This window comes from Podarcis melisellensis (genome assembly GCF_964234715.1).
Source record: "Podarcis melisellensis genome assembly, chromosome: 1".
Classification (NCBI taxonomy): Eukaryota; Metazoa; Chordata; class Lepidosauria; order Squamata; family Lacertidae; genus Podarcis; species Podarcis melisellensis.
The window spans coordinates 35,132,251-35,153,891 of NC_138528.1; the positions used below are offsets into that span (position 1 = coordinate 35,132,251).

General features: G+C 42.6%; 1 protein-coding gene across 2 annotated transcripts in view; it reads right to left on the reverse strand.

The window, feature by feature from the left end:
• Window positions 1-21,641, reverse strand: part of NUBPL (NUBP iron-sulfur cluster assembly factor, mitochondrial) — a 70,565-nt gene that overhangs the window by 37,403 nt on the left and 11,521 nt on the right. For both annotated transcript variants that reach the window (XM_081889014.1, XM_081889015.1), the window contains exon 4: window positions 3,001-3,091. In XM_081889014.1, coding sequence (XP_081745140.1) covers window positions 3,001-3,091 — 91 coding nt within the window. The remainder of the gene's footprint in view (window positions 1-3,000; window positions 3,092-21,641) is intronic.

A 21,641-nucleotide genomic window follows, 5' to 3' on the forward strand; every position in this document is an offset into this window, starting at 1 on the left:
AGTCCGAGACTAAATACTTAATCTCTCCTGAAGATTCTTCAAAAAGTTTTTTTTATAGAAATTGGAATAGTTGAACTAGGACGGTGCTGCTACTAGAAAGCAAACAGGGGTAGTCTCGGAGGAAATCTCTCTTTCATTGCTAGGTACAAAATATGAAAGTTGGACCGTCTATTCCTCCCTAGAGTCCTTCCGGCTCAACTGCTTATTTCTGCTAGTTTCATACTACCACAATATTGGGTACATTTTAGCAGTATCGCCCAAGGAATATGTAGGCTCCCTCCCAACCACCGCTCCCTTCAAGCAAAAGTACATAGTATGGACCCAAAAACTATCTGTCAGTAGACACTCCACTCACCCCTTTCTGAAGGGGAAGAAATCATCTGGCAGCTAAGTAAGCCTGGCATTTAGGGCACAGCAAAACATTTAATAATACATTAATGAAAATTTATGGACTAAGGGGGGGCTCCCTTGAGGGGGAAGGGAGCTCAAAACTAAACTACTGAGGGCCCTAATCTTCCAAGATTTTGTGTTCTACACAGATAAAACCAGCCGTAACACACACGTCCAATGTTAACAGGTAAGGAGATTCAGAAGGTGTGGATTAGCTCCAGAAACCAATTACTTGGCATTCTTCCTACTCCTATTCCTATTCCACGACATTCCCAGGGCTTTGGATAACAAATCTTCACATGAAGATGAAACAATATATGTCACTAATGTAAGAATCTCTTATCCCACAAAGGTTTGAGACATTATTGTAACACTAAGTACGAGCACAGATAATTTTTCTCAGCCATTAAACACTTGTAATGGTCTCTATTATGGGGCCCTGACCATAGGATCTTCCACATCAATACGTATGGTTAGGAAACCAGGTAGGATATGACACAGATCATTTCACAATTAGCTTTTACAGATCTGGTTTGCGTTCCAAGGCTCAACTATTGCGTTAAAAAGGTAAAGGTAGCCCTGCCCGTACGGGCCAGTCGTGTCTGACTCTAGGGTTGTGCACCCATCTCACTTAAGAGGCCGGGGGCCAGCGCTGTCCGGAGACACTTCTGGGTCACGTGGCCAGCGTGACGAAGCTGCTCTCGCGAGCCAGCACCAGCGCAGCACACGGAAATGCCGTTTACCTTCCCGCTATAAAGCGGTATCTATTTATCTACTTGCACTTAGGGGTGCTTTCGAACTGCTAGGTGGGCAGGAGCTGGACCGAAAGACGGGAACTCACCCCGCCGCAGGGATTCGAACCGCCGCCCATGTGATCGGCAAGCCCTAGGCGCTGAGGTTTTACCCACAGCGCCACCCGTGTCCCCCTCAACTATTGCGTTACCTGGTTCCAAAAGCAGTGCCTAACTCTAGCCACATGCATGCCCTACTGTCCAAGCTACTGAATATTTGTACAGCACACATAATTTGTTTCAGTTATAGGATTTTTATTCTGACAACTATGCCACAATTCATTACTCCAGGTTGCCGGGGAGGGGGGGAGGCGGCAGCACTGCAACTGTACACTGGAAAAGCAGCACAAGCCTCTCTTCATTTCCACACAAATAAGCCCTATCTGGGTGCTCTAATCACATGACTGTTAACACACAGAAAAGCAGGGCCCTTTGAGGCCCCCACCCTCACAAGTTTGGGAGGCAATGCCTGTGAAGTGGATGGAATCAGTTGTACGCCCATAGGCTCCTCCCATAACTGAGAGCCCCGCACAATCAGGGTTTCAGTTAAGGGGGTGGGAATACATGTATGCAGGTACGTAGTTCCCTTTTAAAGACACTGACCAACAATGCAGAGGCCCAGATGGTGCGATCTTTCCCACCACCACCCCGTCAAAAGATAACACGAACTGGACTTCTGTATGATCAGGCAATCAAGTGGCAGGCCGGGCTCACACTGGAAGCTACACGGCGTTCACATTTCCCCATCGCCACACTATTGTAGCACTACCCTAGAATGCTTGGTAAGGAGCAACACCAGAACTATAGCATTTCTGCTTTTTTTTTTAGTGCATACAACTTTACTCCATTCTAGTTGTGTCGCCCACACTGAGGAAACTGCATCCCTATTACGTAGTTCCATTTGTTTTAAAGATTTACATATCAACCTTCAGCAAAGCTAAATTCCAGGACAATTTACAAACACAGTTAAAATATGGTGTGTTTTTTTTAAAAGAAACCAGGATGCTTTCAAATACAGTGGTAGCTCGGTTTTTGAATGCAATCTGTTCCAGAAGACCGTTTGAGTTCTGAAACGTTCAAAAACCGAAAACTCAATAGCCTACAGCTAGGCCTCAGGATCTTGCACTCAGCGGAAGCTGCATGGCATGTTCAACTTTCGAGGTGTGTTTGAAAACCGAAGCATTTACTTCTGGCATTCAAAAACCGAAATGTTCATCAATGGAGATGTTAAAAAACCAAGGTACCGCTATAAATGCATTAAAAGAAGTCTGGAAGGATTAAGACTCACATTTGTTTGGCACCAAAAAGTTAACTCAGGAAGAGAACTCCAGATGTTATCCCTGAGAATGGCTGCTATTTAGTTATGACACGTTCTACCTTGGATGATGGGGACACCTGAAGGCAAGGGTCCAAAGATTATCTCAACTTGTGAGCAAGCTGATATGGGAACACATCCCCAAGTCCTAAGTCATATAGGGCTTTAAGAAGTAAGCAGCATCACTTTCAATTGTGCTCAGAAGTAGACCAGAAGTCTGAGAATCTCTGTCAGTGCTACTATGTATGTTCTCATTAACCAGCCCAAGGCAACACCCTAAAAACTGGATTTCGAACTACAGTTTTCAAACAGTGGTCAAAGGCGGCTCCTTATGCAATGCAAGTCTATTAATGTTACCATGGCATTGTTATCTATGGTCATTTGGCAAGATAGGAAGGAGCATCTTTCCCTACTCTCACCACCAAAAATAATCACTGCCTCTCAAGATTTCCTCGTAACATTGGGGAGGGAAGGGGAGAAAGAGTAAGATCCATCCAAACTTACTTGGTGTCACTTCTGGACTTCCTTTCAAATTCATCATCTTTGGGATGGAAGGCCCATACACATCTGCATCAAGCAAACCAACTGCTTTTGTCTGTGGAAGGAAAACACACAGCCACATCATTCTTAATGGAAAAAGTTATGTGCAACAGTTGTAAGCGAACGTTAATTTCAGCTCTAATTTAACTTTTGTAACTTATTAACTAGTGGTGCTTTAAATCTAGAAAGAACTGCACTCAATTACCCTACTCAGCAAGGGAGATACATGCACGGCCAGAAGATGTGCTTAAATGGAAGTATAGGAAGTGGAAGCACACTCCCACCTGGAACCAATGGTTACCAGGTGTAACTAAAGCTGGACTAGTGTCGCGGATACAAGATGATGTTGAGACTTAAGTTTGAGTAAAATAAAAACTAAGAGTGGTCACTCGGCATAAATGGAAGATATTAATAAAAAGATTCAGAGAAGGATGGATTATTACTTCTTTCGCAGGGTAACTGCCATATTAGTCTGCTGGAGAAGGGCCATGGCTCAGTGGTAGAGCATATCCCTTGCAAGCAGAGAGACACAGGTTCAATCCCTGGTATCTCCAGGTAAGGCTGGGAGAGACCTCTGTATGTAACCCTGGAGAGCTGCTGTGAAGCACTGTAGACAATACTAAGCCAGATGGACCAAAAGAGCTGATGCAGTATGTTTATTCATTTATTAGATTTCTATACGCCCTTCATCCGAGGATCACAGGGCAGTTTACAGTATACAAACCAAAAATATATAACATAGTAACAAACAAAAACAATACCACCACCCCACACACAATTTAAAAGGCCATAGGTAAAGGTAAAGGGACCCCTGACCGTTAGGTCCAGTAGCGAACAACTCTGGGGTTGCGGCGCTCATCTCGCTTTACTGGCCGAGGGAGCTGGCTTACAGCTCATGTGGCGAGCATGACTAAGCTGCTTCTGGCGAACCAGAGCAGCGCATGGAAATGCCATTTACCTTCCCGCTGGAGCGGTACCTATTTATCTAACTGCACTTTGATGTGCTTTCGAACTGCTAGGTTGGCAGGAGCAGGGACTGAGCAACGGGAGCTTACCCCATCGTGGGGATTCGAACTGCCAACCTTCTGATCGGCAAGTCCTAGGCTCTGTGGTTTAAGAGCGCCACCTGCGCCCCACTTTAAAAGGCCAAAGGCTGTTTAATTAGCCAAAGGCCTACGAGAAGAAGAATGCTCTTGCCTGGTGCCTAAAATATGTAATGAAGGCACCTGGTGAGTCTCCCTGGGGAAAGCATCACACAAGCGGGGGCCACAACAAAAAAGGCCTGTTTTAGTGTTGCTGCCCTTTGACCTCTTGCTGAGGAGGCGCACAAAGAAGGGCCTCAGATGATGATTACAGAGTCTGGATCAGTTCATATGGGAGAGACGGTCCTTGAGAGAGCTTCTTATGTTTCTACGTAGCAAGTAAGTCCATAGCATCAATAAGCTTTGTGGCATAAAGTTTTCTAGACTAGAGTCTAGCTTAAGAACTGCATGAAGGAATATTACACGTTGTACGGCGGTACGTACACATTCACACATACACACATGATAGTAGAAGAGGAGGAGGAGGAAAGTTGGTCTTATGTCATTTGTCACAGATGACATACTAGCATGGTGTGGGAGAGCCCTATTCAACTATGTATCATAACTATGCCCTATTCAACAGTATCAAAATGTGCTAGGGAATTCAAACCACCAGCTTCCTGATGCTACAATATAGTAGCCACATTTCAACTAACCCTTTTAGGTGAAATATGGTGACTACAAACTCATCTTTATCAAGATACTTTGTAGTGCCTTCTTCATCTGTAATATTGAGGATGCCAAACACAGAGGGTCTTTTCAGGGGTGGCCCCCTGGTTGTGAAAATTATCCCCAGAGAGATCCACTTGGTGCTTATAGTGACATTTTTCAGCAGAAGGTGAAAACTTCTCCGTTTACCCCAAGCCTTTTAAACATCTTTATACAAATTTAATATCAATATTACTAATTGTTTAGTCTCTACTTTGGCAGCATTTGGGCATTTTATTTTAACTTCCATGTAATTACTGTCGTGCTTTCAATAGTGGGGTGTGTGTGTGTGTGTGTGTGTGTGTGTGTGTGTGTGAGAGAGAGAGAGAGAGAGAGAGAGAGAGAGAGAGAGAGAGAGAGAGAGAGAGATTTTATACGCCGATTTTGTTTTATCTGATCCAGTATTTTATTGTATTGATTTTTGCTGTGTGTTGCCTAAAGGGACTAGAATAATAGGCAGCTGATAAATACAAACAACACATAAGAAAACAGATATTGCTTTCATGCTCAAACGTAGCCAGTTCTGTATCCAGGCTACAAAAGAATTTGCAGTCCAGAATAGACAAGGCATTATCTTCTCTGTAGCGTTTGGCAAGGTTTACTAGCTTTAGGTTTGTCTTAGCAAGTTATTTCCTTACCCTGCAGGGACAGCACACGTTAGCAGTTCAAGACCTCTATTTGCAGCACTACTTCCCAGTGAATGAGGGCTATTCTGTTAAGGTCTGCCCTTCCAACTTCACACTTCTGCAATGTTTTTTTAAAAGAGATAGCCACCAGGATGATAGAGCATAATTGCTCTCAGGTTTGGTTTAAAACATTAGAAATGCTTTCGAGCTGTAAAAGAATTGCTCAGCAATGGAGAAAATTTTGGAAACCTGTGAATGATTTTCCTTGGATGTTTAAGAGAAGCTGAACTGAACTGAAATCACTAATTATTTCTGGCAGCATTTAACCAGAATGGCATTTAGACTTGGCACTGGAGATGGTTGAGATCCTGAGAAAAACTAAACCCAGTTCTGGACTCCAGAATGAGTTGGATCCCAACTTAAGCTGCTATAACATGGCTGGAGGAAGATGGGTTTTCTTCCCACCATGACCTACACAACGCCCTACACAATTCCCCGCCAATGGTCAGGGAACGGTGCTGAATGGGGCAGGCTGAGGGAGGCTGACTCTGTCCAATTTGCAGGGTTGCTGCCCTTCCACCTGAGCAACCTTTGCACAATAAATAAATATAATAATAAGTTATTACTTATACCCCGCCCATCTGGCCAGGTCTCCCCAGCCACTCTGGGCGGCTCCCAACAGATTATTAAAAACACAATAAAACATGAAACATTAAAAACTTCCCTAAACAGGGCTGCCTTCAGGTGTCTTCTAAAAGTCATCTAAAATGGCACAACAGTCCATGCCATTCAGCAGCTACTACAAAGACTCTCCTCCCTGCAAGAGAGGGGAGTGGTTGTGGGCGGGAGCCCGAGCTCCGTCTCCCCCACTCACCTGGCTGGCGCCCGCCCCCATCGGAGGCACCCAACCAGGTGCCTCTGAGGGGTTGTTTACAGCATCCTAAATGCTGCGGCGCCAGCCCCTCCTTGGCCTCATTCTCCGCCATCCCGTTGAAAGTTGGATTAGCATCAACAGGCTCCGCCTACTGGTGAATAAACCCTCCTTGTTTTAGACATCCAATGCCTAAGCCAATACCTTTTCACTGCTGTAATCAATAAAGTTGTGGCCTTTTCTTGCCCATTGACCTTATATATCGTGTCCTTGTGTATTTATTTCTTGTTGCGGGGGTCGGGTCCTCGAACCACAACACTTCTTTGCCCCAGGCTTTTGACACCTGAGATGTATAATTCTTGGAACCAACCTTACTTCTGTGATTGCAAGTTGTTTTTAAACCACTTTTAAACATTGTAGGTTAACTGTTGTAACCCGCCCTGCGAGCGGGCAGGAAATAAACTATAACTCCCTTTGGTGAAGCATGTGGGGTGGGGCAGGGGGTGTCATGAGGTGGAGGGGCAGGGATATAAACTGCTGCCCACTAAGAGAAGCTTAACTGGAAGTCAAGCGCCTGCCTTGCCTGAGTTGAAGCATCTTTCTGCTTGTGCAAGAAACTTTTGGATAAAAGCCTACCGCTGTTAGCACAGCAGGGTGCTGGCCTTAAGCTATTATTATTAAAAAGCTGGTATTTGAAAAGCAGGATTCCGTTATAAGCAATAAATGCTTCTGAACTTAAAAATAGCTGTTCTTATTCAACTTGTACCTTTCTCAACACTGATAATTCAGATACACTAAAATGCACAGTCACACATGAGCTTAGCGACGGGGTTATAGAAGTGGTTTTGGTTATTAAGGAATAACTGATTTTTTCATTTATTTATTTATTTGGAGTCCCGCTGAAAATACGGCAGCCCAATCCCCCAGCATGTCCTAGAACCCTAATCCCCTAACCACCAGAAACCATCATTAGCTCCACTCCCACCCAACACCAAATTCTGAGGTTTGACCAGGCCACTATATTCAGCAGTACCAACTTTGCAACTTGATTCTGCGGCATCTGTCACAAAGGTTGAGTGTTCCATAATCATCACCTGCCTTTATCTGATGCTGTAAATTAACATCGTATTTATGCTTGCTGCTGGCGGGCCACAAATTTTGGATCAGCTTGACTGTCAGCTATTGTTACCGGTAGTTAATAAGGGTCAGGTTTCCGGTTTCCTGTTCAAAAGACTACGTTCATGCAGTGCCCACTAATGGGGGGCGGGTTGGGTTTAGAGGGAGGAGTTGTGGAGAGATGTGGGCACATATGTTTGTAACAAACCCAAATCCATTCTACTGATGCTGCATCTTGACCCATTTTGAAAGAGGAACTCTCTGCTTCCCCATGCTGCCACCATCTTTTAAAGAACCTTCCTTCTACAGTGGCACCTTTTAGAGGCTTTCACCACTGACTGCCCATGTTAAACTTATGGATGCCATTGTCTAACGTATTGATGGACCCCTGCATATAATGCTATTTATAAGCAGGAAGTGCAGCATCTTCATCTCCAGTACTGTGTATCCAAGTATTGGATTGTAAGAGATAATTTTTGCAGTTGTGATTTTTCAAGTTGTATAGCCTTGCAACGTAAGGGGTACCTCGTGGGGGGGGGGGGAAGCTTGTTTTTCTACTTGTGAAGATTAAGGGTGTGGTTGCTGTGTTTTTGGTGAAATGACAGACATCCTTAGTTAAGGAAATCTATTATATTACTTTTACATATATAGATGTAAAACATTACTATCATTGGGCAAACAGAACCTCAGTCCTTGATAGAGGGTGTTCCTAAAGCTAACAGTACAGTAATAGCTCACCACACCACTCTGTCTAGCAATATAAAAGGTGGCGCTGTGGTCTGAACCACAGAGCCTAGGGCTTGCCGATCAGAAGGTTGGCGGTTTGAATCCCCATGAGGGGGTGCGCTCCCGTTGCTCTGTCCCAGCTCCTGCCAACCTAGCAGTTCAAAAGCAGGCCAGTGCAAGTAAATATGTACCATTGTGGCGGGAAGGTAAATGGTGTTTCCAAGTGCTCTGGTTTCCGTCACAGTGTCTGTTGCGCCAGAAGCGGTTTAGTCATGCTGGCCACATGACCCAGAAACCTGTCTATGGACAAACGCCGGCTCCCTTTGTTGGGGATAAGCAGTGTCCAGTGCACAGCGGAATGATGAGAAGTATGTGCCAACATGCTCTATACTACTTTATTTACAGTTCAAAGCTGGTAAGTTACAGAAAAACATCTTCCCTTCTGCCGGAGCAGAGAAAGCGTCATCTCTCCTCTAAGGCACGGAGAGAATCTCAAACTGAAACTGCAAAGAACAGTGAAAAACAGGAAACCAGTGTACGTCACATCCAGTCTCCGTTCCCGTGAGAAACCCAACAGTGCAATTACTGTGGAATGTAAACAACCTGTCTCGTGACAAGCACTTCGCTGCACAGAGAAGAAAGCAGAAACCAACATCCTCCCCCTTTCTGTGAACATCTCTGGGCAGCGTGTTCGTACAATATCAGTACAAACCCAACTTCTGCACATAGGTACAGTGTTGATCCCTTGATACAATCTTGGACAATACATCAGCAGGAATTTCATTACCTGGCATATAGGACACCGTTACGAGTCCCTTCTGAATACGTTCCCTAGCATGTTGCAACTTCAATTGCAAGTGCTTCGTGCTTTGCTTACAACCTTCAGAATTCAGCAAAGCCAAACATGCTTTGTTGTCCTGGTAAACCTGGATTGGACATTTGACAGGAATTTTCATGTCTTTGCACAATTGTAACAACCATTCACAATCTTTAAGTGAATAAGACAGTGCATTCAGTTCAGCTTCACAAGTACTTAAGCTAACTGTTGTTTGCTTCTTGCATGACCAATCAAATAGACCCTGATTGTACTTATAGCAAACTCCAGACGTACTTTTCCTGTCTGTAGTGTCACTTTCAAAACTTGCATCTGCAAATATCTCAAGACCACCAGACTTCTGATTGTTAAATCTCAGTCTGTAATGCATAGTGCCTTTCAAGTACCGCGCTATGCGTTTCAGAGCTTTCCAATCCTTAACAGTAGGATTGTTGACTTGTCTGCTTAGCAAATTACAGCTAACAGCAATGTCTGGTCTTGAACATCTGGCAATGAAGCTTAGCTTGCCTAGCACACTTCTGTACAGTGTAGTGTCAGAAAATGCTTCTTCAGTGTCATCTACCTGATAACCTGTTATCATCGGTGTGTCTACAGGGTTAGCATCCATCAGGTTTAGTTTGCTTAACACATCAGCAATTTTCCGTGACTGGTGTACTAGAATGTTACCATCTTGATCTCTCTCTATTTCCAGAGATAGGTAGTTGTTTACCTCACCAAGATCTTTCATGTCAAAGTGCTCTTTCAGTTGAGCTAGGGCGTTATTGTACATTGTGACATCTTTCCAAAAGAATAAAAGATCATCAACATAAAACAAACAATACAGTTTCTTTTGCCCCTCCTCTTTGACAAATACACATGGATCAGATTTTCCTTGCTTAAAACCTAGAGAAAACAATACTTCAGTGAGTTTTGTGTGCCAACACCGTGCACTTTGTTTGAGACCATAAAGGGACTTTTTCAGAGCACAAACAAATCCCTGTTTTACCTGTACGCCATCAGGTGGAAGCATATAAAGTGATTCATTTAGAGATCCGTACAGAAAAGCTGTATTCACATCATGGTGACTAATGTGTAGATTCTCCTCAGCAGCTAGCTTGAGCATAAGCCTAATGCTCTCATACCTCACTGTAGGTGAGTAGGTCTCGTGATAGTCTTCACCTGGTACCTGAGCAAATCCTCTGGCTACCAATCTGGCTTTGTGTCTGACTATCTTGCCATTTTGATCAGTCTTCGCTTTGAAGACCCATTTGCTTCCAAGCAGTTTCATTCCTGGAACTACTGGAACAAGGTCCCATGTTTTGTTCCTTTCCAAGGAATCAAGCTCAGCCTTCATGGCATTTAACCATGGCTCAGCTTCCTTTGAATCCAAATCCTGGATTTCTTGGAAACTTGAAGGTTCAAATACCTTCTTGGAGCTTTTAACAGCTGTTACTGCTATCTTAGCAAACTCATCAGCAAATCTCTTTGGAGGTCTGCCTTTTGTGGCTCTCTGTGACCTACGAATTAGCCTTAAGTCTTCAACATTCTCCTCTTCCTTCTTAGGAGAAAAACGACCTATTGTGAACAATGGTTCCTCCAATTCTTGATCAGAGCTTTCAGAGGGTCGCATAGAGGCTTTCGCACTCTTGAAATCCTCTGAATCATCCGATTCAGTTTCAGACTCAGAATCAGAACCTTCATCAGTGGGTGTGGGTTGTTGCGGTTGCTTTTGACTATCCTCAGTCTCATCACTGTCATCAGGATAACATTGGAAAATTCCCACATTCTCCCCCCACTTGGCATTGTACTCAACACTTCTTGTGAGCTTAATTTCCTTTGAGTCAGTCATCATTATTCTGTAAGACCCTTTCTGATAACCTAGAAAGATACCATGCAATCCACGCTTGTCTAACTTGGAGTTTTGTGGTGAGTGAACCCACATGTCCGAACCAAAAATTTTCATGTGTTTGATGTATGGCTTCTTGCCAAACATCTTCTCATAGGGGGTACAACCAATCGCTGAAGATAACCTGCGATTATAACTGTATGTGAAACATGAGAGAGCTTCGGCCCAATAACTCTCTGGAAGATTTGCATCATGCAGCAAGGTTTTTAACCCTTGAAGCAATGTCTGATTTGCTCGTTCCGCAAGTCCATTCTGCCATGGCGAGCGAGGACTAGACAAATCGTGTTGAATTCCTTCCTCAGCCAGAAAAGCTTCAAACTGCTGAGAAGTGAATTCTCCCCCCCGGTCAGTGAAAAGAATTTTTATCTTCTTACCATGCACATTTCCCAACCAAGCACAGAATTCCTTGAACCTAGGAAAAGCCTCTGATTTCTGCTTGAGATTGTACACATAAATATACCTGGAAAATGCATCGAGAACCATGAAGTACCTATTCCCACCCAAAGAGGGCGCTAGTGGTCCAACCAAATCAGCATGAATAATTTGGTATGGTTCTGTAGCTTGCCTACTAGACACCTTACCTTTCGCAGCCATTTTCACCTTGTTCGCTGCGCATGCCTTGCACTTCATGTGGTACCTGCAGGGTTTAATAGTCATACCTTCAACCAAGGCAGGCATTTTAGATACTGCCTCAAAATGCAAATGACCAAATTTCCTGTGAAAATCATGAATACATTCTGCATGCAAACTTTTGTTAGAACCTTCAATGCAACAAGTGTCATCTTGCACAACATCATCATAATACAAAACAAACAAACGACCAACAAATTCAGCATACAATTGATAATCATTTTTCTTAGTGATGATGCATCTATTGTTCTTAAAGGAAACGTCAATCTTCTTCTCAACCAGCTGTCCAACGCTGAGCAGATTATGTTTCGCATCCGGCACATAAAGAACATCCTGTATCGATAAGTCCAAACTGTGAAGAACAACAGTTCCATAGCCTTTACTGGGGATAGTGTGGTCATCCGCCTGGTGAATCGCACCTTCCTGCGGTGTAAAAGACACGAACAGTCTCTTATCGTTGCACATGTGATGCGTTGCAGCCGAATCAACAACGAAGAAAGATCTAGACGTCTTCTGGACCTCTGCAAGCTCTGCAACCTCTGCAACCTTTGGAGCGTAGCGTGAGACCATTGCCTTGTGCTGCGTTGTCCTGGACACCGGACCTTTGCCTTTGCTCTGGCCTTTTCCACGCGATGAGCTTCCGCTGCGCTGCTCTGTCTTGGCCCTGGGATATTTGCATTCCCTCTTCATATGGCCTAGACGTCCACACGAGTAGCATTTCACTGCCTTCAAAGCTTTGGCGCCATCTGGTGGTTCCACTGCACTATGGGATGACGTCTGTGAAGCCTCCCCATTTCCCATGCAGTCAGCACCCCGGCGATCTGCTTCATTCTGAATCATGGCAGTATCACAAGCTACTGTGAGTTGAGCATTTGGCTGATCAGTGGTATCAAATTCCCCACTTGCCTCATCCAGCCTTCTGCAGCTAGCCATCATGACCCTGGCATTTGCCTCCTGCGTCATCTATGCTGCTTTAGATCAAGCTGCTTTATACATGCTGCGTCTGTGTACAGCTGCTTCAATCCAAAGGCAAATTCAAAACAGCCTCTGCTTGTGAGCCTGAGCCTCTTTGCTTATCTGCAGCTGCTTGAAACCTCATTCCAAAGGCAAGTTCAAAAGCGAAAGTCCCCAAGTGCTTTCTCTATGCTGCGCTAAATTCATGCTGCGTCACATCTGCAGCTGCTGTACTCCAACAGCATTTGTAAAAGTTACTTTCGATTTCCCCCAGCATAGGAAAGTGTTGCTCTGAGCCATTTGCCTTTGCCACGGCAAAACTGGCTATTAAAAGTTCAAAGTCCAGCCATAAAGCCATTAATTAGAAGCTGGCAGGCTGCCCGGAGCAGTAGCACATACCTTCATCAATCATTTTGACGCGCAGAGCAGATACCTTGCGTTCCGTCCCTCTGCTGCTGTTCCGATACTTTGCCGGCACTTCGTTTCTTGCTCCTTTGTTCCTTTGCCAGGAGCCCGACTTCTGGAGTTCATCCTCAAAACACTGCGTTTTCCTGGGCCCGGAACCAAATGTTGGGGATAAGCAGTGTCCAGTGCACAGCGGAATGATGAGAAGTATGTGCCAACATGCTCTATACTACTTTATTTACAGTTCAAAGCTGGTAAGTTACAGAAAAACATCTTCCCTTCTGCCGGAGCAGAGAAAGCGTCATCTCTCCTCTAAGGCACGGAGAGAATCTCAAACTGAAACTGCAAAGAACAGGGGACTTCCGGTCTAGCGAGACTCTGAGCCAGGCGGGGATCTCTTCGTTGCGGAGGATCCCGAACTCTCCGGGGGAAAATAGGGGTGTCGCAGGGCGCAGCGAACCCCTGAAAAGTATCTGCAGGACGATACGGATACAGAGGTTCCCGTGGAGCCGAAACGCTGATCCCCGGCCGTCAGGTAACTCCGTTTTGGAGCGAAGAGTACGGCGGGGGGGGAAGCGGGCTGAGGGAAGCCATAACTGCCTCTGGGGAGCGAAGCCCCGAGCCTGGAGGAGGAACGCTAGATTCTCAGATAAAAGGACAATTTCGAATTAAAGAAGGAGGCTGTACAAGTTTGATTAAGCTAAAATTCGAGTTGGAAAAGAAGAATTTAAGAGAGCTTAACTTTCACCCGAGATCGCATTAGACGCAGAGCGCTAAGCAAAGCGGAAAAAAAAAACGTACGAGTCGCTAACGGACAGAACTCTCTCTCCCTGAAAACTTTCTAAAGTGCTGGATATTAAGTAGCAGGGGAGGAAGGCAAGGGGAGAGCCAAAAGAAACAATATAACCTTTGGACGGACTTTGTTCCTGTTTCCCCAGCCTGCGACAAGGTAGAAGGAAAGAAAGGATAGTGCGATCTTTTGAAAGTACTGCGTGAGAGAAGATAAGAGAAATAAGAGACGCCATTATTTTCCCCACGGTCAGCACGTACCAGGAGAAGGAGGAGGGGATAAGAGGGGGAGTGCATGACAGGGGGTTTACTACCCAGCAGAGACGTGGACAAAACAAAATATACTAAAGGTTCCTCCCTATCTCCCTCTCAGAGAGAAAATCCTTATTAGAACACAGCGGAGATTTGAGATTTGGGGTGCTCTCCTCTTCTTTTGCCCCTTCAAGACACTCACTCCCCCCTGGCTAGCAGGACTAACAGCGCCCTTGCGGTAGAGGAGGAAGCTGCAACACAATATACTATTGTAATATATCACTACTTCATTTATTCTTCCTACCCACCCGACTCATCGGAACTGGGTTGGAAGCGAAAAACAGAGCGCTGTTTAAGGGGCTTCCGGAGCCTCTGGAAAGTGATTTCAATCGCGGCCAAAAGGAGCTAGCCCAATTGAGGGCAAGAAGATAAAACAGGATTGGAAGACAGTGAAAGGGGGATTAGCCCAATTGGGGGCAAGAAGACTCAGAAAGAAAGAAAAGGGAACTGGGGTATCAAATTTTGGAAGTGAAGTTGGAATCCTCATATTTAACGGATTAGCCTAATTGGTGGCAAGAAGTAAGAAGACTAAAATCGGACCAAATTCGCAAAGACTGCAAACTTAAGGAGACAGTGGGAACTGGAATATAGACTTCCTCATTCTTTTTCTAAATTGAGTTTTCTGTTGGGGGAGGGGGGAGTTGGTTCTCCGGGAAGTGGGAAGAAGGGAAAAACGGTATACTGGGTTTAATTTAAACGGTTCAGCGGAATCAGACCAAAATTTCACAATGTCATACACGCAGAAAAAGGTAGGGGAGGGGGGGACCCCAACTGAAAGAAAGGGGTCCAAACAAGAATCTGATTTTAGAGCAGAAATATTAAAAATGTTCAGTGAAATTAGACAGAGTGAAAAGAACTTAGAATCAAAAATTGAACAGGTAGACGCAAGAATTGGAAAAATGGATAAGAAAATAGATGAGACAGTAAGAGAACTCAAAGGGCAAATTAAGGAAGTATATAAAAGAACCCAAGCATTAGAAGAGGGGATGAAAAAGATAAAAACGGAAATAAGAGAATTAAAGCGAGAAGAAGATAAAACTAAGATGGGACTCCAGGAGACCAACAAAACCCAAGAAGAAATGTGGGATGCCATCTCTATGAGTGAGCTTCGACAACGGGAAGCAAATCTGAGGATGAGAGGGATACCAGAAACGCAGAATGAGAATATCAGACAAAAGTTAATAGTAGAGCTGGCGCGGTGGCTGGAACTCCAGGAAGGTGAAGTAGCAAATATGATATCGAACGTCTTCAGAATGAGGGTTAAAACAAACAAAGCGAAGAAATATCCAGGAGACTGCCTCATAATTTTCAAAGATAGGGACATGAGAAATTTGGTCCTTCAAAAAAATAGAGAAAAAAGGCTAATTATAGACGGTAGCTATACAATCATTTTCAAGGACATTCCAATTAGATTATTGAAACGGAGAGACCCCTATAAAGCAATAGTCCAAACTCTCAAAAAGAATAATATAGAATTTAAATGGGAGTTCCCCGAGGGGATCTCCTTTTTTTACAAGACCAAAAGGCACAGACTGACCAATCCGCAAGAGATAAGTAAATTTCAAAGGAAATACAAAGAGCTGACGGCAGAAGAGGAGGAAGAGGATAAGGGCGCATCAGGAGGAGAAGAGACAAAGAGGAAAAACAGCCAGAGAGACGAGAAACAGGAGGAAGAAGAGGCGAGAGAGGAAGAGGAGGAAGAAGAGGAGGAAGGCATCTAAATACATTTAAGTAAAATAATATGGCTTTAAAAATCTGGAACTGGAATGTGAATGGCCTGAATGAAAAGAAAAAACGCAACAAGGTGGAACAATTTTTAAAGAAGAAAAACTTAGACATAATTTGTCTACAAGAGACCCACATCGCAAGGGGTCACAGAAGGATCCTGATTAATAAGAGATTAGGCAATGAATTTATATCCTCAGATAAAAAGAAGAAGAGAGGAGTGGTAATGTACGTCAAAAACAAAATAGAAGCCCAACAAATATTTAAAGACGATGAAGGAAGATTGATGGCAATTCAGATCAATTGGCAAGGTGAAAAAATAATAGTGGTCGGGATCTATGCGCCAAATGATAATAAATCCGAATTTTACAAAAAATTGGAGGACAAACTATTAGAATTTGCAGACCAAAAGATAGTTCTGATGGGAGATATGAACGGGGTGGTCTCCTTAGAAATGGATAGACTAAGGAATAACAGCTCAAAAGAAGGGAAGTTACCTAAGTCTTTTTTTGAAATGATAAAGAGCTGTAATCTAATAGACATCTGGAGGCTGAGATACCCACTAAGAAAAGAATTCACATTCTACTCCGACCCAAATGAATCTATGTCCAGAATTGACCAAATTTGGATATCAAATGAGCTGGCACCGAGAATATCCCAGGTAGAAATTCAACCAAGAGTAATCTCAGATCACAGTCCTTTGGAAATAGAAATCAAGAGTTTGGAAGAAAGATCGTTTAGATGGAAATTGAGCGACTACTTATTGGATGATCAAAAGGTAATTGAAGAGGCGAAGAAGAAACTGAAAGAATATTTTGAAGATAATTGGGACAAAGGAACGAAGAAGAGTGTGGTCTGGGACGCAGGCAAGGCGGTGATGAGGGGGTACTTTATCCAACAGAATACGATTAAAAGAAAGAATAGAGAAAAGGAAAAGAAGGAACTATTAAGACAAATTATGGAAAACGAACAGAAACTGATAAAAAAGCCAAATAATGCCAGAATCAAACAAAGTATTAAAGTGTTGCAAAAGGAGTTCGAAATGATGATAAACAAAGAAGTTGAATGGAATATTAAAAGATTAAGACAAAAGAATTTTGAATTTGCAAATAAAGCAGGGAAGTGGCTGGCATGGCAGACTAAGGAAAGAAAAGAGCGAAATACAATAAACAAAATAGAGGTGGGTGGAGAGGAGATAACCAACCCTAAGGGGATTAGGAAAGGATTTTTGGATTTCTACAAACAACTGTATAGAAGGAAAGAAAAGAACAACACAAGGAAAATAGAAAGATATTTAAAAGAGAAAGAAGTACAGAAGATTCCAACAGAGGCACAAGAGAGACTGAACACCCCAATAAGATTGGAAGAGATAAAAGAGGCAATCAAAAAACTGAAAAATGGAAAAGCCCCGGGACCAGATGGCTTTACAGCAAGGTACTATAAAGAACTAGAGACAACTCTGACACAACCAATGAAAGAAGTGATGAATATGATTTTGAAGGAGAAAGAGATTCCGGAGACGTGGAGAGAAGCACTCATAACATTTATTCCAAAAGACGATGCAGATCTGACGCAAGTCAGAAATTATAGGCCAATCTCCCTATTGAATACGGATTATAAAATTTTCGCAGGGATACTGGCAGAAAGGCTGAAAAAGGTTTTACAAGGAATTATACATGAAGATCAGGCAGGCTTCCTTCCCGGCAGACAGATGAGAGACAATGTGAGAAATATTGTAAATATTATAGAATATCTGTCTGCTAGGAATGAGAAGCAGGCAATGCTAATGTTTGTGGATGCTGAAAAAGCATTTGATAATGTATCATGGGACTTTCTGCTGAAAAACATCGAACAGAGGGATATGGGCAACGATTTTTTCAACGGAGTAAAGGCGATATACACGGAGCAAAGAGCCAGATTGATAGTAAATAGTGTGATTTCAGAAGAAATAAAAATCTCAAAAGGCACTAGACAAGGCTGTCCACTGTCCCCATTGATATTCATCATGGTTCTGGAGGTGTTACTAGACTCAATAAGGAAAAAAGAAAGAATAAAAGGGGTGGCGGTAGGAAAAGACCAACATAAAGTAAGAGCCTTCGCAGATGACTTGGTGCTGACGGCTGAAGATCCGCTGGAGTCAACTACAGAAATATTGGATGAAATTGAGAAATTTGGAGAGGTAGCGGGGTTCATAATAAATAGGAAGAAAACAAAAATCATGGTTAAAAATATGGAGAAATCAGCGACGGAAGAATTGCAGCAACAAACAGGAATTGAAATCGTCAAAAAAGTGAAATACTTAGGAATTTGGCTGACCCCAAAAAATATCGACCTATACCAGAATAACTATACACCGACATGGAATAAAATTAAGAAGGACTTGATAATATGGAATAGACTAAAATTATCCATTTGGGGCAGAATTTCTCTAATTAAGATGTCAGTATTGCCCAAAATGTTATTCCTATTCCAAATGCTACCGATCTTAAAAGGAACGTTGATTTTTAAAGAATGGCAGAGGTTGATCGCAAGATATGTTTGGCAGGGGAAAAAACCAAGAATTAAACATAAATTATTGATAGATGCAAAGGAAAGGGGGGGTTTTGCCCTGCCCGACTTAAAGATATATTATGAGTCAGCATGCTTATGTTGGCTGAAAGAATGGATCAACCTGAAAAACACAAAGCTGTTAGATCTGGAAGGATTCGATAATAGAGCTGGATGGCACGCCCATTTATGGAAGGAGAAGAAAAAGGGTTATAAATCATTTGAAAACCATATCTTTCGGAGAGCCTTGCTGGAGGTATGGGATAGATATAAAAACATTCTGGAAGTCGGAGTCCCACATTGGCTGTCCCCACTAGAGGTGTTGGCAGTTAAAAAAGTTAATATGAGAGACAACTGGGCGACTTATGGAGAATTGGTGAGGAAGGAAGGGGGAAAATGGAGGATAAAACCATACGAGGAAATAAAAGGGCAGGTTTATGATTGGCTACACTACCTCCAAATAAACGAAATGTTTAAGAGGGATGAAAAAGAAAAAGGGTATAGAGAAAGAGAATCCAAATTTCAAATAGAAATAGTGAATAACAACCATAAGGTGATTTCAAAAATGTATAAAATCTTGTTAGAATGGTATACGATGGATGAGGGGGTGAAAGATACGATGATTCAATGGGCCAGAGATTTGGGACAAAACATAGAAATAGATGATTGGTACAAAATATGGAACGAAAACATAAAATTTACAGCCTGTGTCTCCCTAAAAGAGAACTCAATGAAGATGGTGTATAGATGGTACCTGACGCCAGTAAGATTAGCTAGAATGTATAAAATTAGTAATAAATGTTGGAGGTGTGGAGAGAAGGAGGGTACATTCATGCACATGTGGTGGGAGTGCAGCAAAATAAGGGAATTTTGGGGGACTATACACAGTGAACTGAAGAAAATATTAGGATATAATTTTGTTAAAAAACCGGAAATTTTTCTATTAGGAATAACAAGAAGGGATATAATAAGGAAAGACTGTAAATTTTTTCAATATGCTATTACGGCGGCAAGGATGCTGGTGGCCCAGAATTGGAAAGGAAAAGAGGTCCCGACTCTGGAAGACTGGAGGGCTAAACTTATGGATTACGCAGAATTGGACAAATTAACAGGCAAAATAAGATATCAAAAAGATCAGAAATTTTTGGAAAACTGGGGGAAATTTACGGATTATTTGGAAATCGTATGTGAGGAACAGACAACGTTAGTGTGTCTCAAAGAAGCTTTGTGAAAGAGTGAGGAACATTACGCAAAGAGAAACATAGAAAGAATTGTAACGTTTAATGGTAATGTTGAAGCTAAGAAATGTGTAGATAGGATAGAGGGTGCGAAAGATTGTCGGGAAAGTTGAGGGAGGTCTAAACAGAGAAGAGAGATGAGATGTAATGGGATACAAATAAGTTTTTCTTTTTTGTGTTGCTAAAATTCAATAAAAATATATGAAAAAAAAAAAGAAACTGCAAAGAACAGTGAAAAACAGGAAACCAGTGTACGTCACATCCAGTCTCCGTTCCCGTGAGAAACCCAACAGTGCAATTACTGTGGAATGTAAACAACCTGTCTCGTGACAAGCACTTCGCTGCACAGAGAAGAAAGCAGAAACCAACACCCTTGCCTGAAAGTGAGATGAGCGCTGCAACCCCATAGTTGCCTTTGACTGGACTTAACCATCCAGTCAAAACCTTCTTTTAAAAATAATAATAAAAAGCCACATGCACACCTTACACAGACCCCTGCTCCACTCTAGGCAGACCTAATACATAATACGGTGAGTCAGTTGCCATTAAGTGTGGCAGGAATATTAGACATACTAGAATGTAATCTTAGCACTTCCAAGGCTTCAGTTCACTGACACCAGGTAACTTCTCAGGGGTTGTATCCTTGATTAATGAGAAGGAAAAGGGACACCACTGCATGTTCAACTTCACATATTAAAATGTGCTGAGCCCGCCTCAAGTCCCATTAGCGTTTTCTGCCAATTTATCAACACGCATACAAACACTGTATCTGACTTATTTCAATAGCTTGTTATGACAAGCACAGCCTAAGTGCAGACATTAGCTTTTCAGAGAATGGCAGAATAGCAGAGGTCTTGCTGGCCATCAATGCACATACTGGGGTGGGAAGAGTCCCTCCCACTATGGTGAGACAGGCTTTCTATTATTTTGAAGAACTAAAAACCTGCAAATCCTGTTTGATCAAAGCCTTAGTGGAATAGAGAGGAGGGAAATGAATGTGTGCTCTGTGAGCAATAATACCTCTATCATGCCATCTTGAAGGCTGTAAAAGAATTAATGTCTGTTCACAGCCATTGCTTAGCATCATCACTGCACATTCCACCAATTCCTTTCTGTGAACTTCTTGATATACATGTCAATTGGGAGACAGTACCATTTTAGGTAATCATGTAGATCAAAGCAAATATCTCATTTAGCACTACTTCTTTTTTTTTTTTTAAAAAAATCATGTTTCTTTATAATGCACAAAGCTATTTAAAAACCCACTGGAGTTACTCTGACAGATTATGCTGTTTCGTGTCTACTGTACGAAAGCTGCAATTTAAGAGATCGGGAAGCCACATTTTCATGCCAGATTTCAAAGACTTCAACACCATTTTCGAACTCCTTTGTTCTCAGACAAAACACATAATTTACCTGATTATGAAGATTCATGACTCATTTCTTTTATCTGCATGCACAGCTAATCAAACCCCTTCAAATAGTCACTCTAATGCTTTATCCCCTAATTACCATTTGAAGGATAAATATTTGGAAAACTGCCTAGCTTGTGCTTAAACCTAAGTAGCACTCTTTTTCCATCTACAGGTTCTCCCATTTTTAACAAACCAAAAGAATACTCGGGAATGGACATGGGAGCAAAGGGGAGAGGCATGAGAAAGCTTTGCAATGGCAATGCCATCTTTGGACACCACAAACATTCAAAACTTAAAAAAAAAATAGTTCACAGTTGTATGCTTTACTCCATCAATGCACATAGATATATAAATAAAAGCACTGTGGTGAAGAACGCACATCAAAACATTTCCAAGTGGCTTTACAAAACTACATATGTAGCCTAATACAGCAAGAATCAACACAATCGTGAAGCAAGAAGACTTTCAACCATTTTGTGTTTGGCTTTTGAGTTGCAAAGCAGATTGTAAAATGGTTGTTTTTTGCTTTAAAGCAGGCGTCAGCAAACTTTTCCAGCAGGGGGCCAGTCCACTGTCCCTCAGACCTTGTGGGGGACCGGACTATATTTTGAAAAAAATAATAATGAACAAATTCCTATGCCCCACTATAACCCAGAGATGCATTTTAAATAAAAGGACACATTCTACTCATGTAAAAACCTGCTGATTCCCGGACCATCCGCGGGCCAGATTTAGAAGACG